Source organism: Lissotriton helveticus, chromosome 5_1 (genome assembly GCF_964261635.1).
Source record: "Lissotriton helveticus chromosome 5_1, aLisHel1.1, whole genome shotgun sequence".
In the NCBI taxonomy this organism is placed as follows: domain Eukaryota; kingdom Metazoa; phylum Chordata; class Amphibia; order Caudata; family Salamandridae; genus Lissotriton; species Lissotriton helveticus.
Window position 1 is genome coordinate 1822317473 of NC_136065.1, and position 18633 is coordinate 1822336105.

An 18633-nucleotide genomic window follows, 5' to 3' on the forward strand; every position below is an offset into this window, starting at 1 on the left:
ATCTTTTTGTTGAGATGTTTTAAAAACGTAAATCAATCATTTCCGTCTCATTTTAAAACAGCACTCTTACCTCTGACCAGCCGCGGTCGGTAGGGAAGTACCTGCCGGGCGGTGACGTGGCGAGGGGGAGGGGCAGGGTGGGGGTTAGTAATGTATGGATAATGGAGGTTTGCAGGTTAGTAAACAGTTAAATAAATCAAACGAATTTCGATGCGCGCACTGCATTGCATTTGGGGATGCAGTGCACGCAACGAAATTCATTTGATTTATTTATATGTTTACTTACCTGCAAACCTCCATTATCCATACATTACTTACCCCCACCTTGCCCCTCCCTCTCCCCACGTCACCGCCCCGGCAGGTACTCCCCTACTGACCGCGGCTGCCTCTGACTCCAGCAGCGGCCGGCACAGGTAAGCGCGGTGTGGCGGGCCAGGCCGGGTGGTGGGGGGGGGGGGGGGAGTCGACAGACGACGGAATAGGTATAATTAAATAAATAAATAATACCTATTCCATCACCTGTCTACTTCCCCCCCTGCCGCGGCCTGTCCTGCCCCACCGCGCTTACCTGGGCCGATGGCGGCTGTCTGACTCTCTTTTCCCCACCACTGCACCTCTCTCTCGCAATCACTGTTACTACCTGTTCTTTCCTGTCACTGCCACTCTGTTTCAGTCATTGCCCACTCTCTCCTATCTTGCAGCAGCCCGAGCCGGTTACTGCCTCTTTTCTCTTGTCACTGCCCTTCGTTCTCCTTTCAACACTCCTGTCTCCTGTCCTTTCACAGCGCCTCTGCCTTTGCCCCCTCTCCCATCAGCAGCCACCTATTTCCACCTCTCTCTCTATCTCTCTCACTCTCTCAGGCCTTCACCAGCCCAGGGTCAGACAATCCTGTAGGGCAGTCTGGCAGTGCCAAGCGAGCTGGTCCGAGAGGTCAGTGTTTGGCTGTTAGTGGGCCTGTTGATAGTCTGCTAGCCTGCTTGTGCTGCTGATTTCCTTGATATTACCACAAACATTGGCTACAGCTAACACAAATGCATGCATTCTCCCGAATATTGCAAAACACTTATACAGTTTGTCTTTACAAGTTCAAAGCAAGCATTGTATTGAAATTCCATTTATATAGTGCTTTCTACCCCATACGAGGCTTTTTTGGCAAGTAGCTCACTACTCCGGAACCCATAAAAAGATTAGTGATGAATTAGTATAATGAAAATATGAAAGTAATTTGAGTGGTGGATATGTTAGTCAACTATTTGGATTGAGAAGGATAGTGGAGGGATAGAGAAGGGAAAAAGGTTTGCATTTATATAGCGCTTGCTACACCTGATGGGGTGTTGAAGTGCTTTTTCGGCGAGTAGCACTCTGCTTCGGAGCCCATAAAGGATTATGGTGAATTAGTATAGTGAAAATATGAAAGTAATTTGAGCGGTGGATATGTTAGTCAGTTATTTGGATTAAGAAGTATAGTGGAGGGATAGAGAAGTGAAAAAGGTTTGCATTTATATAGTGCTTGCTACCCCTAATAGGGTGTTGAAGTGCTTTTTCGGTGAGTAGCACGCTACTCTGGAAGCCATACTTTGATAATGCCAGTAGGTCTGGCATTACCGGAATGTTGTATGAAAATGTTAAGTATTACAAGTAGATAGCATGGGAATTGATATGTAGTTGTGTGGAAGCAAAGAACTGTTTAACAAACTTGGTATGGGTTAAAAGGTCAGGTGACAGTTGCACTTCCAAGCCAGACCTAAATATCAATGAAGTTAGTGACTGCCCGCCTCCAATCTGTGCTGCTACTAGAGAAAAGCACCATAAATGATCTAGTCATCTAAGATAGTTTCATAGCATTCTAATGTTATGTGTGCCCCAGAAAGTACAAGCTTAGGCAACTGGATAAACAAAATGAACACAGGTGCATGGAGGGTAGGCACTTTTTTGTGGAAGCACCCACATATGTGCTCCTGGCTCCCAACATGTGGGCGGAGCCATAGCCCCTCTCCTGGTGATTATTACATAATTGTCTGGCATCAGCTGTGCTGTCAAATCAGACCATAACTAATCCGATTGGCAATTCTGGCCACTTTTTGAGCTATCTGATTCGCGAAGAGGGGCGGGGCACTTTTAGTTTGGTGCCAGGGCTTATTCTCTGTGCCAGTCTCTTCCTGTCACTGACGCCTCTCCTGTCACTGATATACCCTTCATGCTACCAGCACCTCTTTCTCTCCCAGGCCATATCAGTAAAACATCTGCTTCCCGAGTGCACACGTTTTCCATTCTCATGGTCATGGCGCTGGGTAAAGTAAGATAGTGGAATGAGCGGGCAAAAATGTAATTACGCAGACAAATCGTCGCCTTTCACATCAATGCAAATCAGTACACAGAAATCCACTGAGAAAGAAGCAGGTGAAAAGCAAATTAACTTAAAGCGGTGAAAAGACAGTATTGTACTAGCTATGAATTGCGCCTGCAGCAGCAGAAGGGTTATGTACTTACAGCGCAATCACGGTGCAATTTAATAATGTTTTTCAAAAAAGCGCATTTTAAAGTATTTCTGCGATCGTTACACTATTTGTGTAGAAACACATGCTTATACTTGGAAAATGGCTGCCCAGATACCAGTTGAAGAGAGTTTTCAGGTTTGTCATTGGTGGCCTCCGCGAGGCAGGGGGTGCAGCACGCGCTGCACCGGTTCAAGCCAGGGCACATCACAGTGCTATCACAGGCGCCACATCTAACTCACACCAATCCCTTTACAGAGGATGGGCTCAGGAAGAGGGGTGCCAGCACATTGTTTGTAGTTTCTTACTGTCTCTTTAAACATGTTCAGCTGCTGCTGATGGCATTGGCCCGGTAAATAATGTCCTTTAACATGCTGGTTTATTTTACAGAGGAGTGTTGATGTTAGCCAGTTAGCAGTGATATAGTTTGGGATGGAAAGACTATCCATACCCTTCCTTACACTGGCTGTTTAAACTGCCTAGAAGAAACACGGGAAGTGACAAAGTCTATGGGTGTCATCTTTGGGACCATTTGGCTGTGGCAAAATCTGCAGGCTGTATTGTACAGAATCAGCAAGATGTTGTGCAGCATGGGCAAAAGAAAAAAAGACAGTGATGTTTTGTAAGTGTGGGTGCCGTTTTTTTGCTCTTGCCCAAAACAGTGTATGCACTGAAGTTTGTTGCAAAAGGTTAGCTTACAATGAGCTTAGAGACTGCCCCTTGCTTATCACCGGTTGACTGTATTGTCACTCACATTTGCTCAACCAATCGATCAATCAGGAAATTGTAAGCGCGCGACTCACCTGTGAGGGTCTCAAGACGCTGGGGGTGGAGGGGCGCCAATTTGTTTAGTCGAAGAGCCAGGTCTTGAGGATCTTCCTGAAGGTGTTCAGGGAGGGGGCGTGTCTGATGTCTACTGGTAGCTCATTCTAGGTCTTGGGTGCAATGTGAGAGAAGGATCTTCCACCTGATCTGGTGCTGTGGATGAGCGGATTTCAGCCAGTGCGAGGTTGGAAGATGGGAGGTGTCTTTTGGGTGCGTGGAAGTTAATTCTGTCCTTGAGGTATTTCGGTCCGTTGTGTAGGCATTTGTAGGCGTGAGTGAGGATTTTGAAAGTGACTTTTTTCTCCACGAGGAGCCAGTGGAGACTTCGTAGGTGTTGACTGATGTGTTGATGTCGGGGGATCCCGAAGACAAGTCTGGCAGCGGTGTTCTGTATTGTCTGGAGTTTGCGGAGTAGGGACTTGTTGATGCCGGTATAGAGTGTGTTTCCATAATCCAGTCTGCTGGTGATGAGTGCATGGGTGACTGTCTTCCTTGACTCAGGGGGGATCCACTTGAAGGTCTTGCGGAGGATGCGGAGGGTGTTGAAGCAGCTGGAGGTGATGGCGTTGATCTGTCGGTTCATGGTGAGTGATGAGTCGAGTACGATGCCGAGGTTCATGATGTGGTCTGAGGGTGTAGGTGGGCGTCCGAGGGCGTTCAGCCACCAGCAAGCGGTTTGCTTGGTTCTTATTTGTTAGTTTTTGTGGGATTTACTTCCTCTTCTTGTGCTTGCCACTCCACTGGAGCATAGTGGAAGCTTTTGTCTACTTCCACTACTCAAATTTTGGGAGCCATTATTTATTTATACAATGAGTGCATGTGTTTCAAATTTATCTCCCACATGTGTTTGCCTGCCCCCATGTTCCATGATGCTGTCTGATCCTCATACTTCTGTCATTCAAACAGTGGTGTAGCGTAGGGGGGGGGGGGGAAAGCTGTTGCCCCGGGTGCAAAATTGTTAGGGGTGCAACATTTAAAAAGAAAAGTGGAAGTATACTTGCCTTCCCTAGACGCTGGCAACCCAGGCTATGCCGCTGCATTCACCCACACTCGTGTTGCCTTTGTGTCCCAGTTGCTCTCTCATACATGTTCTTCTGTTCCCCCACCCGCACTCATGTTGCCCTCTTTTGCCAGTTTGCTTTTGTGGCCCCCGTGTTTCTCTCATTTGTCTCAACTCATTTGTGTGATTCTCACCCCATGCTCCACGTTGCTGTCTCATTCGCGTGCTTCTCTGTCTCCACAATCCCTGGCCTCATTCTCCTGGAAGAAGCAGCCAAACCTCTCCTGAAATTAGCATCCATTCAAGTACTCACCTATCACCAAAATAATTGTAACCCCCATTAGCGAATCAGATAGCCAAAAAAAGTAGCCCAAGTTTGCCAAATTGGGGCAGTTTGCAACTTGTAAAGACACGCTGTTGATGTGTTTTGTAAGGTCCGGGAGGCTGCATTCATTTTTGCTTGCTGCAGGCAATATTTTTGGCGATACTAGGGAAATCAACAATAAAAACAGTTCCACCAGAGCATACAACAGGCTGACAAACCACCTGCCCACTCACTGACCTGTCTGACCAGCCCTTCGATCACTGCCTCATTGCCCTATAGGCCAGTCCGTCCCTGATGCAAGGGAATTCAAGATATGTTTTGTTTTTTCGTAAGATGAGGCAGCAGCTATGGAAGTACCTCTTCATCCTAGAACAGATGCACCTTGTGCAGGAACAGTGCAAGCTAGAGTCCTTCAGAGGTAAGGTGCACCTCGGGCAGCAGCAGGGTAAGCTTTTCCCATCACAGGACATGTACAGATCCGGCAGCAGCTGTGCAAGCTTTGCTTTCTCACAGAACAGGAACAGCCTGACAATAGCAAAGCAAGCTTCCCTCCCTCACAGAAGGCAGCTAGTGCAATTGTTCATTTCCAGCTAAAAGAATTGAGCAGCGCAGACCAGTCCACGCTTCCATCGCTCACAGAACATGTACATTTACGCCATGAGTGATGTGCAGGTTAAACATACCGTATTTTCTGGCGTATAAAACGACTGGGCGTATAAGACGACCCCCTACTTTTCATTTTAAAATATAGGGTTTGGGCTATATTTGCTTGCTTATAAAATGACCCCGGCGTATAAGACGACCCCCAACTTTTGAAAAGATTTTCAAGGGTTAAAAAGTTGTCTTATATGCCAGAAAATACGGTAGGTATTTGGAGCAGGTCCTTAACCCCTTGCATGCTCATGAAGGCCTCCGACCGTCATGCGTCACGGTGGGTGTGAGCGGAGGACGGCCCCTGGCCGACCAAATCCCACCCACTTATAAAAACAACCGCACAGTACGAAAATTCACTGCGCATGGAAGGGGTTCACTCACTGAGAGTAATGTATAGGCGGATGAATGAGTGAATATCTAAGGTCTGTCATCATGCTTATGTAAATGATAATCCACATCAGCATCCTGAAAGTCCAGCTGCTGTCACTCAGAAACCTGCAGTCTGCGTTGATTTTTTGATTTGCTATGCATTGAGTGGCAGCCGTAATCTAGCCGGTGATTGTTATATGAGCCAGCCAGGTCACAGCCTAAGTAACTCCACGATAACAAGACACACAGATGCCACTGCTTTGAAAAGGCTTTGAACGTGTGTGCACCCGGCCCTGTGCAGTTCTAGCCTCTGTGCTGCACCTGTTCAAAATATTGAGGGAAGCTACTGAGACCTGTCTTTCGAAAGTGATACGAACAGGAACAGCAACTTTACAAGTTCATGTTACCTGTGACAAAAAGGAATTGGCAAACGGGAATCCAACCTGCTTGTTCATTCTTTTTGACAGGCTGGTCGCTTTGAAAGTCTTGCAGTGCGGGCAGTATTTATTTGGCATAACTGACACTGCTAATACTTTTGGCCTTTCTACAGCACCCTAAGGGGAGGTGGTTACGGCTCAGCTCTCCATTTGTATGAGCGGGAGAAGCACTACGACACTACATAACACAGTACCAATCACCCCACCCTCTAAAGGAGAAAATGTGTTGCCAAGATGTGGCGAGCCAAGCATTCACACTAAGCACAATATCCTTAGAAAAAAACCTGCAACATGCAAAATCTGCAAAATGATGTGAACTGGTTACAAACTCAACTTACATAAACTTGAAAATTTTGGGGCAGATTTACAGGCCCATTGCAACACTTTTGCACCACATTTGCATCACATTTTGTGATGCAGTGGCGGCGTAACAAGTGCGCCACATTGCAACCTATTTACAACGTGACACATCTAGGGAGATGCATCACCTTGTAAAGCCCTGCGTGACATTATACCTTCATCTGGTATAATGTATGCAGGGTGGGCATTCCTACGCAGGAAGCCGTCATAGAAGGGACGCAGTGAAATGTACACGATTTCACTGCGCCACTTCTAGGACGCCTCTGCAACAAAAACCTACGCCTGCTTGGAGCAGGCTTAAGGAGTGATGCAGTGTTATAGGAAAAGTCCTCCCCGTGCATTGCTGGAGCTGCGTTGTGCTTGTGACACAACTCCAGGAATGTGTGACTTTTGCGCTGACAGATGCGTCAGAATTTCTGACGCATCGGTCAATCCTTGCGCCATGGTGCGCCGCATTGTATATATGGTGCATCCATGGTGCGGCAAGGGTTTCGCATGGAGGCACAGGAACACTGACGCATCTATACAGATGTGTCAGTTTCTTGTAAATAAGCCCCAGAATTTTCAAGACGGCGTCAGGAAACTGAGATGTGAAATAAATCTGATCTGCTCAAAGATATATGAGATGTTTAAAATACAAAGAAAGGACTGAAGAGCATAGTATTTCTTTAGAATGGTACCAGACATGCCAACTTGAAAAAGAATTAAGCGTGTGAGAGGAGGAGGTGGGCCTGGTGAGGGGACGGGACCTCGAGTCTTATTAATGTAAGACTAGTTGTGGAGGGTCTATGAAGAGGGGGCACGGCTCTGTGCCAGGAATGGTCAAGAGTGACATGTAGCCCCCCTCAAATAAAACAGAAAACAAATGCTTCTGAGGCGGCTGCCTATGTCTTGGGGAGATTGCAAAACTCCCAATGAATATCGGCTGTGTGGAGCCTCCTCACTCTTGTACGGGTTTCCAGCTCACTTTATCTCCCACCGTGTGATATCGGCTCCCCTCCTGATAACTGTGTGATATAATATCGTGTGACACACGGTGGGACCGCGTGAGTTGGCAGGTCTGCAGTACTGGTGCAGTCCGTGTGACAGTCTGCTAGTCATGGTGGCGTTTGTCCTTGTGCAAAAATCACTATTGCTCATTTAGGCAGGCTTCTCGTGAGAAGAACATTGATAAATAATAACTAGAGACTACTGAAGCTTTCTCTGAAGATGTTGACAGACACTCTTTAAAGTTCAGCTGTGCATTTTATTATAGCCTTATAATAATAATAATAATAATAATACTAGTATTTTTAAAGCGCGAACAGCTGCCTCAGCTAGGAGGCGTCCCGGCGCTGTGAGGGCATAACAAGAAAAAAACCAACTGAGGGTCTGCAGCTTAGAGAGGCACCGAGAACAGCCACGACTTAAGCTGTCTCCTGAAGCTTGTTTCTGATTGGGCCTTTCGCAATTCAGGAGGTAGGGAGTTCCATAGCCGAGCCACGTTGGCTGAAAAGGTCCGGCCTCCTAATCTGGCCCTTTTAACTCGTGGCACACTCAATAGCACCTGATCATTTGAGCGAAGGGAGCGAGTCTGTGTATATCTGGGCAGCCGGGCTCTCAAATAGTTAGGGCAGGTACCATAGAGGGACCTGTGGGCCAGAGTAAGAATTTTAAATTTTATTCTACTGGCTATCGGGAGCCAATGCAGGGCTCGAAGATGGGGGGAAGTATGCTCTTTAAAAGGAATATGCTTAAGCAGCCTAGCTGCCGCATTTTGCACCGTCTGCAGCCTTTGGACCAAGTATTTTGGAAGACCGCCGTACAGACCGTTAGCATAATCCAGCCTCGATGTGATGGTGACAATCTTCCGGCAAGGCTCAGGCAAGAGTTTCAGGACTGGGCGAAGGTTCCTCATTTTGCTCAGGCAACATCCTGTAACCTGATGGATCTGGGGCAAAAAAGAGAGATTTTCATCCCACCTGACCCCCAAATTTTTTACCCACTGGGAGGGTGGGGGTGGGGTACCCATCTCAATCGGCCACCATAGCTCAGCTGGAGGGTGACTGCCTTTACCAAAGAAGATCACTTCCGTTTTTCCCGGATTCAGTTTCAGCTTATTAGTATTCATCCAGGATGCCACATCCTGAAGGCACCCCTTAAAGTTTGCAAATGCCGCTTCTGAAACCTCTGAGTAGGGGAAAACCAACTGGGTGTCATCAGCATAGGATATTGCAGTGACTCCCCAGTTGGCAATGAGGGAAAAAAGAGGGGCAAGATAGACATTAAACAAAAGGGGGCTTAGGGCAGATCCTTGCGGGACCCCACATCTCAAAGGCTTACGCTCTGAAGTGCAAGTACCTAGAGTGACTCTCTGCGTGCGATTTGACAGATAGGACTGCATCCAGCCAAGTGCCTGATCTTGCAGGCCAATCTCTGCCAAATGTTGGACCATCCTAACATGATCCACCGTATCAAACGCGGCCGAGAGATCCAGGAGCATCAGCATAGCCGAGTCTCCTGCATCTAACGACCACCTCAAAGAATCAGCCACCTCAATCAGCGCCGTCTCCGTACTGAAGCCGGGTCTGAACCCGGACTGAGTCTCATGAAGAATATTATTAGATTCGACATGAGCATTCAGCTGGCGTTGAATTAGTTTTTCCAGCATTTTCCCGGGGGCTGCCAGCAGAGAGATAGGACGGAGGTTAGTTAAATCCTCCGCATCCCCATTTGGCTTCTTCTTCAGTGGCAGGAGCGTCGCATGCTTCCAACTCTCCGGAAATTCCCCAGTATCTATGGATGTGTTCCAGATATGTTGGAGCATAGGTGCGATAGCGTCCGCTAAAGGAACCCACAATTTGGGTGGGCATGGGTCCTCAGGGGAGCCGGACTTACACCGGGTAATCTCTAGCCTTGCCTCATCTAACTGAATTGGTAGAAATTTCCTCAAGGGGACTGGGGACCGACCCCCACTCTCTCTATCCTCCTTGGCCGTAAGTTTGTGCGGGCCAAAGGAGTCATAGACCATCTGTATTTTGTTATCAAGCCCGCCGTAGAGGGCTATACCGGCTATTAAAGGTCCTCTCCAGCGTTAAAGGCCCCGAGCCGAAGGCGAGGGCATTTTACAAGGGAGAGGGACTTTAATAGCCAGTATAGCCCGACTACGAAGTGCTATAAGGCTATTAGAACATTCTACCACTAGAGGGCAGAATGTTCTAACAAGAAAAAAAAAGCCTTATGGGAGCATGAGGGGATTGGAATCCCCTCAGGCTCCCTGAAGAAACATTGGAATGTTGAATCTCCAGGCTTATACCAGCCATTATAAGCCCAGAGCACTCCATTGTTTTCAATGGAGCTCCCAACATTCCAATGTTCTAATATGGTTTCTACCACCAAGGGCCAAGGTAAAGTTTTATGAACGAACTAATGTAAGAAGGAGCTCTCTCTCCCTCGCCCTCCCAGCACACACTTCTCGGAAGAGCCAGTCTGGGGCGCAGTGTGAATGTATGACCCCAACCCTGTGTTTAGCCAACAATTCACTCGAAGGGGAGCGAACAGTCAGCTCCTGGAAGCCTGTTTTGGAAACAGTGCCTGTGCTGTGACCGCTGTGCCAGTCCATTTGTACCACACATTCGTGTATACCCATTTCCTTCTGTTTACCCTCTGATATTGGCATCGTTACCTTACACCTGTAAAATGGGTTTAACGACTGTTTGAATAGAATGACCCACATCTGTGAGCAGTTGTAAGCTGCGTGAAGGAAGGAGTTATCAGAAAGTGCCTTATCTGTGTCTTCATAAAGCGCCTGAGGGTACGTCAGGTCAGAAAGGCGCATCTCTCTTTATACTGTGGCTTATGTTACAGTGTCTCTGACATTTGTGTGTAGTCAGTAATGCAATTTGCTTTACAATTAAATATTCCCCTTTTATGGTATTTTTTTTATGTTACATTCCGTCTACATTTATCCATAGTTATTTATTGCTCTACTTTAGAAAAACTACCGTTTTCCAGTAAACTTTCAGACAGTGACAGATTCCAATGTGGTCGTACTTTCCAATTTATTTACGGTTATATGTAAACTTATTTATTTACAATTCGTTCCTTCTCGATGCCTCCCGAGCTGCTCCGCTCTGCTGTCTGGACTACTTCATAGTTTGTTTTGCAATACTTCAGTTTTCAAACCTGAATTCGGAATTGTGAAGGCATTTGTAAAAGCTATTGAGCTCGGATGGGCGCACCAGGGATTGCCCAGCAGTGTCGCTATTAACGTCATGAGATCACATGCACAACTTGTATATATATATATATATATATATATATATATATATATATATATATATATATATATATATATATATATATATATATATATATATATATATATATATATATATATATATATATATATATATATATATATATATTTTTTTTTTTTTTTATTACGCATACGAGTTGTGATGAGAAACTGGGGGCAAGACATGCCTGGGATTCTAACCTAGAATGGTGCATGAGGGCAGACAAAATGGTACATCAGGCTCAAGGTTGCCCTAGAGTCAGTCTGAGAACATCTGGGGTCCCTGGAGAAACGCCATCGAAGTAGGTATCAGGCGGATAGAGGGTGGTCACTATCTGTGAAATGGGGTCATGTTTATGCATAATAGAATGTACGATTGCCTCCCACCCAGAAACAATGGACAATAGTCTGATACTGTCACTAGTGTCATTTGACCGGTATGCCCCAGAAATATTTTGTATGGTTAAGTAGATGTTACCTTTTGTATCAAAACTCAATAAAGTGTTTTTTTTAAAAACATACAGCATGCAAATGCTGACAACAATACATCGCACACTGTCTTACAACAAAACACCTTAAAATGAAATTATTAATACACGTCAGACAGCCACACATACAACTACCCGGTGAGCTTCTCCACTTCCACCAGTGCCTCCGTGCACTTGTTTTTTTTTTTTTTGTCTACAAGTCAGTCACAGGCATATTAAGAACGCGTCGTAAGTGGCTTGGAACCCTCAAACTCCCCCTGTTTTAACGCTCATTCATTCACCTGTGGGTTCACTCCACAGACCACACACCTCCACAGACCGCGTCAGAAGTGGCCGGACAGTCACTCCCAGGCTGCAGCCAGGCCCCACTAACTGCAAATTGTGCGCTATACAAATTGCAAATAAATACAACAATTCAAAACAGCAATTATATCAATTAGGTTTTGAGAGCGTGGTTGCAGTGATCACATTTCCCGGCTAAGTGTCTCCTATAAAGCTCTCCTCGCGCCAGTGCCAGCAGCAGCTCAGCAGTGTCACGCGCCAGGAGAGGTGTACTGATCTTAGACCACCATGCCGCCGACCGAGAAGATTTATATGTGTTTTTTGTCATTCCCAGGCATCTCCTCGGATCCGCAGGTCTTGGCGACCATCCACGGGCCTGGCTCCCCGCCAGCGCCAAGGACAGCTCCCCAGGTGAGGCTGAGGGCACCGCGCCCACGGGTGGGGAGGCAAACCGAAGTGAGGAGGGCCAGGGGAGGGAGGGTCCGGCGGGGCAACTGGGAGACCCCAGGGAGAGGGCATGTGAGGGCAAAGGAGCGGAGTTGGATGGAGGCCCAGGGGAGCGAGGGAGGGTTCGAGCAGGGCAGCCTAGAGGCACCAGGAGTGGGCACAGGAGGACATAGGAGTGGAGATGGAAGGAGGCCCAGGGGGTGGAGGGTCCCGCAGGGCAACTGGGAGACCCCAGGGAGAGGGCATGTGAGGGCAAAGGAGCGGAGTTGGATGGAGGCCCAGGGGAGCGAGGGAGGGTTCGAGCAGGGCAGCCTAGAGGCACCAGGAGTGGGCACAGGAGGACATAGGAGTGGAGATGGAAGGAGGCCCAGGGGGTGGAGGGTCCCGCAGGGCAACTGGGAGACCCCAGGGAGAGGGCATGTGAGGGCATAGGAGCGGAGATGGATGGAGGCCCAGGGGAGCGAGGGAGGGTTCGAGCAGGGCAGCCTAGAGGCACCAGGAGTGGGCACAGGAGGACATAGGAGTGGAGATGGAAGGAGGCCCAGGGGGTGGAGGGTCCCGCAGGGCAGCCTAGAGGCACCAGGAGTGGGCACAGGAAGACATAGGAGTTGAGATGGATGGAGGCCCAGGGGTTGGAAGGTCCCGCAGGGCAACTGGGAGACGCCAGGGAGAGGGCATGTGAGGGCATAGGAGCGGAGATGGATGGAGGCCCAGGGGAGCGAGGGAGGGTTCGAGCAGGTCAGCCTAGAGGCACCAGGAGTGGGCACAGGAGGACATAGGAGTGGAGATGGAAGGAGGCCCAGGGGGTGGAGGGTCCCGCAGGGCAGCCTAGAGGCACCAGGAGTGGGCACAGGAAGACATAGGAGTTGAGATGGATGGAGGCCCAGGGGTTGGAAGGTCCCGCAGGGCAACTGGGAGACGCCAGGGAGTGGGTATGTGAGGACGTAGGATAGGCGATGGAAGGAGGAGGAGATGGAAGAAGGTTCAGGGGAGGGAGGTTCCAGGCAGGGCAGCTTAGATGCACCAGGGGTGGGCACAGGAGGGCACAGGGGCAGAGATGGAGGGAGGCAGGGGATCGAGGGTTCGAGCAGGGCAGCTTAGATCCACCAGGGGTGGGCACAGGAGGGTACAGGAGAAGAGATGGAGGGAGGCCCAGTTACTGAGGGTCCTGCGGGAGAGCCGGGATGTACCCGGGGTGGGCATGGGAGGACATAGGAGAGGAGATGGAGGTTCCAGGTAGGGCAGCTGAGAGGCACCAGAAGTGGGCACAGGAGGGTGCAGGAGCAGAGATGGAGGGCGGCAGGGGATCGAGGGTTCGAGCAGGGCAGCTTAGATGGACCCAGGGTGGGGTGGGCACAGGAGGGTGCAGGAGCAGAGATGGAGGGAGGCCCAGTTACTGAGGGTCCGGTGGGGCAGCTGGGACGTACCAGGGGTGGACGAGGGAGGTCCATCAGGAGAGATGGATGGAGGCCCCAGGGATGAGGAGTCCGGGCCATGCCAACCGCGAGACGGCATGGGCGGGAGGTCATTGGAGAAGAGATGGGAGGGGTAGAAGAGGTTAAGAGAGAAGAGACAAAGGGGGGGGGGGGTGGTAGAGGGTCAGGGGCATGGAAACTGAGAGACACCAGGGATGGATGCGGGAGGCCTGGGTGGGAGCTGGCAGTACGCCCAGGTGACTGCAGCCCTGGGCCGGGCAGCTGAGAGACCGCAGGCACAGGTACTGGAGATCAGCAAAAAGAGATGGCATGGGAGGAAGAAGCAGGGGATAAAGAAGAGCCTGAGATGGCGAGCAAGGCATTCTTCGCTCTTGGTGGCGGGCATGGCACAGGAGGAGGACACAGAACATGACATGGTGGCTTGAGATATGGGATGTGGAACACAGACATAAGGGAGGAAGTATAAACACCAACTGTGACACAGTTAGGAGACTTTGGCAATCTGAAATGTCACGGGTACAGGCTTGAAATCAATCCACACAGCTAAACAAGGAAATCCGACGGTGCAGGTGCTTCGGGCCTGCTCCCTCATGCTGCTTCTATTTATTTATTTATTTATTTTTGTAATTTATTGAGCGCAGCGAATACCCGTGGGCATCTCGGCGCTATGATTCCATTAATTCCCTCATCGCTCATAGCAGGCTGTATTGGACTACTGATCAAATAACCAGGTTTTTAATAGTTTTCGAAATTGCATAAGTGAAGGAGAGGTCTTGATGCAGAGTGGCAAGGAATTCCAAAGCTTTGAAGCCGCAACCAGGAAGCGACGGTCTCCCCAAGATACTGTCTTGGATCGAGGGACCACTAGATGGTTCAGAGTGGTTGATCGAAGCAGTCTGGTTGGTTTATAGGGTGTCAGCTTTGCCTTAAAAAATTGGGGAGCCTGGTCATGTAATGCTTTGTAAACTATGCATAAAGATTTAAATTTTATTCGGTTGCGGATCGTTAGCCAATGATAGTTTTTAAGGGTGTCAGATACTGAGGAAAATTTAGGTGTTCCTGAGAGGAGCCGTGCAGCAGCATTCTGCAATGACTGAAGCTTGTTTATTATCCTGGTTTGGGCATTTAAAAATAGCCCGTTGCAGTAGTCAAGGGAAGTTAACACTAATGAACTGATTAGTGTTTTTGCAGCAGTAACTGGAAGAAATGGGAGAATTTTCCTAATCAGCCTTAATTTATGGTGGACTGTTGCCGCTACCTTATTTGCATGTGCCATGAAATTTAAGTCCACATCGAAAGTTACTCCTAGGTTCCTAACCTTGAGTGCTGGCTTCGGAGGCTCACCCATTCCCGGTGGCCACCAAGTTGATGACCAGTCTGGTCTGAGGGGTCCGAAAATTAGCACTTCCGTCTTATCGGAATTTAGCTTAAGACGGTTAGATGCCATCCACTCGCTGATTGCGAGCATTCCGCGCCGAAATCGGTCAGCCACCTCTGGTCCGTTATCTTTAATACCCAAAACCAGCTGGGTATCATCTGCATAGGAGGTTACGCTCATCCCATATGCCTTGATGACATTGGCAAGGTCCGACACATAGATGTTAAAAAGTGTCGGACTTAGGGATGAGCCTTGAGGAACCCCACATGGTAATGACAGATTGATAGATTGATAAGGGCCAATGGTGACTGCCTGTGATCTGTCGGCTAGGAATGAGGCAATCAATTTGCTCGCCGATTGGTGGATGCCCATCTTTTCGACACGGTCGATAAGAGTGTTGTGGTCGACCGTGTCGAAAGCCGCCAACAGATCCAGCATGACCAGGACAGCTGTCCCACGAGATCTCGGATGGTTCTTATGTCATCCGCAGCCTTGATTAAGGCGGTTTCGGTGCCATGGTGTCTTCGGAAGCCGAATTGTGAGTCATCCAGTAGGTGGTGTGTCTCGATGTACTCAACCAGCTGTTGATTCATGGCCTTTTCGACCACTTTGGCTAAGAAAGGTAGGCTTGCGATTGGTCTATAGTTCTTTGGGTCGGTCTTGTCCAAGCTAGCTTTCTTCAACAGAGGCTTCACAATCGTGTTTTTTAAGGAATCGGGGAAGATTCCGGAGCCTAGAATGGTGTTACAGACTGAAGTGATCGTCGGGATGAGAGTATTCATCACTGGTGGGAGAACCGAGAATGGACACGGATCCAATATGGATCCAGTCTTAATAGAAGAGACTATTTTTTTAGTTTGGTCCATGGTCAGTGGTTTAAAACTCGTAAATTCATTGTCCTGTACAGGCTTAGGGGAGGGCGAGTTTGGGGGGTTTGAAGAAAAAGCCTGATAGATATCATTGACTTTGGAGTAAAAGAATTTAGCCAATTCATCACAGAAGGATTGAGAGGCAGGCGGGGTAAGATCTGGTGCATTGCCAGATAGTGTTCTGGTAATGTCGTACAATTGTCTAGTTGAGTTTTTAGCTTTGTCGATTTTTTCTGAAAAGAATGTTTTCTTTGCTTCCATAATCATATCTTTATACACTGATAGTGACTCTTTATATTTCGCTTTCTCGTCCGGATCGTAATTTCTACGCCACTTCCTTTCCCTGCTTCTATTAAGCTGTTCTAACGCGCTTGTTTTCTGTTGCTTAAATTGTTAATTTGTCTATTGGTTTAATGTTTGCTTAAATTGTACTGTTTCCCCACTGTTTCCCCACTATTATTTTGTTTTACTGCCCGCTGTTCAGTTTCGTACTGCTGTTCCCACTGTTTAGTCCAATGTTTCCTAATTTCTCTCCATTGTTTAGTTTAATTTAAATTCTGTAATTCTAGTTTGCGTGTTACCTTATTTCTCTGATTGTTATTCTCTGTCGCCTCTGCCCCACCGTTTTCCCAATGTTTTTGCGCCATTTTTCTCTACCGCCAACCCTGCCCACTGTCACCCAGTGCCCCTCCCTTTCCCTGAACCTACTTAATGGCGGATGCAGAACAGCCGTGCTGAAGGTGCGCCAAAGCCAAGCCTGTCTGCACCCGACCACGCCTGGACCGGGTCTAGTGCCAGAAACCATGGCTCTCCCACCACACAAAGTTACCCTGCCACCAAACTCCAACCCCTGGACCCCAGACTCTTTAACAACAACTATTGCTGTGCCTAGATCTACAGTAGGACCTTTTACCTGCTGGCACAGTCCCTTGTCCAGCTAAAACGGCGATAATGGGTTTGCTAATATGCGTTATAGAATACCAATAGAAGCCCAGGTTAGATGTGCAGGACATCTAACCTGGGCTTCTATTGGTATTCTATAACGCATATTAGCAAGCCCATTATCGCCATTTTAGCAGCAGTTTCCTGCCACTAAAACGTCGATAATTTTAACGAGGTTCTTGCTAATATGCCCCTAAATTCCAGAGATGAGTAAAGGTGTAGTGAAGACACAGCACAAGACAAAATGTAACGAGTGAGGTAGTGAGGGTTAAAACTGCCTAATAGGGACAAAACACATTTTAATAACTTGCTCCTACTGGCAGGATTAAAAAGACATTTGAACACAGTATCAGGGCCTAAAGGTATTGCTGCTTCCAAAAGAGAAAGAAAAATGTATATTTGATATCAAAACAGTAATCCTTTTATTTATTTTTTCTGGATTTTACTGACTGTATCCAATATTCTTGGAACAAGCGGCCACACCTCAACCTGGCAACAGCTCATGGAAGGGGGCCCCGCTCTGTCTTGAACTGCGGCCGGACAAACACCATTGGTGCAGACACGATTCATCGGACACAGCCTATCCAGTGGAGGCATGGAGAGGGGCGATGCTCAAATGGGATACTTCGGTGATAGAAGTGCCCTTTGATACGAAGAGGTCCAACCCATAAGTCTGTGACCGATCTCCCCAAAATGGACGACCCTGCTGCTACAATTCCTCTAGATTATCGGCAATGACAATCTGCCCCTGTGAAATCACTAGCTCTACCATCCTACATGGGATTACCTTCCACCTAGTCCAGAGGCTCTGTTACGTGGCCCCTAGCACCCCACAGCCTGCAATCACTGCATACACGAAGACCCACCACGCGCTCCCCTACCAAATGCCTCTCTCTACATAGATAGTATCACACCCTGCCACGTCCGCCCCCCTTCACCATATACCCTCTTCCCACCTACCCACAATTCACCCGTAGTTTTTAAATGGGCACTTCTATTCCGAGCAGATCACCTGAGACAATGCCCAGCTGTTGAGCGAAGTCATTATCTAAAGCAGTTCCACCAAACACCTGAGCATCATATACCTCAGACCACACTGCGTGTACACATCTCTAATCCGTCATTACCAATGATTTGTCATGTGGGATTGCCTAATCCACTGTTAACATGTTTAAAAAAAAATAAAGAGTATTTAAAAGACTTCCTGACAGGTAGAGGTTAATTCAAGGTAAAATACTAACAGTTCCTGGTTTCTGGAGCATCTTCTTGGGAGGGCAGTATTTTAGGGCTTCTAGGAATTCAGCAGGATTTTTTTGTTTTAAGAAAAGTGGGAAGGAAGCAGGGCGCACCTTCTTAGCCCAACATGGCCTAAGATGTAACACCAGTCAAAACAGAGTCTTTGCAGCCTCAGAGAACCCTGAACGTCAAACTGTTGGTGACTGTGATGTGCTCAAAGTACTGCAAAAGGTTGGAAATGGGAGGACTGGGTGTGGTTGCAGTTTTCTAGTGGATCAGTGAACTAATGCTTCTACTAAAGGGATCTGCGTTTGACCTCATGGTCACAGATTCAAATCCTAATGGGTCCTCACAGCCTTACAAGGTTGATAAAATGGGTGTCATTGAGCTTGGTAAAAATAAACAACGGTAATCCATCCGCGGCCGGTAGTGAGCGCACCGGCCGGGCGGTGACGTGGTTGGGGCAGGTTGGGGGGTAGTAATGTATGGATTATGGACTTTAACAGGTAAGTAAACATCAAAATAAATAAAACGAATCTCGTTGTGCGCACTGCATCCCATTTGGTGATGCAGTGCAAGCAACGAAATTCGTTTTATTAATTTTTATGTTTACTTACCTGTTAAAGTCCGTAATCCATACATTACTACCCCCCACCCTGCCCCTCCCCCTCCCCACGTCACTGCCCGGCTGCGGTCATCTGTCCGCAACAAGGGTGAATGTGTGCTCTAGAAATATTTATATTATGCCATGTGACACTTGCTTTATGTGTTCATTTAATCGGAGGGTGTAGAACAATGTATTGCCCCCATGGA

General features: G+C 48.0%; 1 protein-coding gene across 2 annotated transcripts in view; it reads left to right on the top strand.

Annotated features, from left to right (window-relative positions):
* Window positions 1-18633, top strand: part of SLC4A1 (solute carrier family 4 member 1 (Diego blood group)) — a 154890-nt gene that overhangs the window by 72197 nt on the left and 64060 nt on the right. For both annotated transcript variants that reach the window (XM_078645185.1, XM_078645186.1), the window contains one exon: window positions 11847-11923. In XM_078645185.1, coding sequence (XP_078501311.1) covers window positions 11847-11923 — 77 coding nt within the window. The remainder of the gene's footprint in view (window positions 1-11846; window positions 11924-18633) is intronic.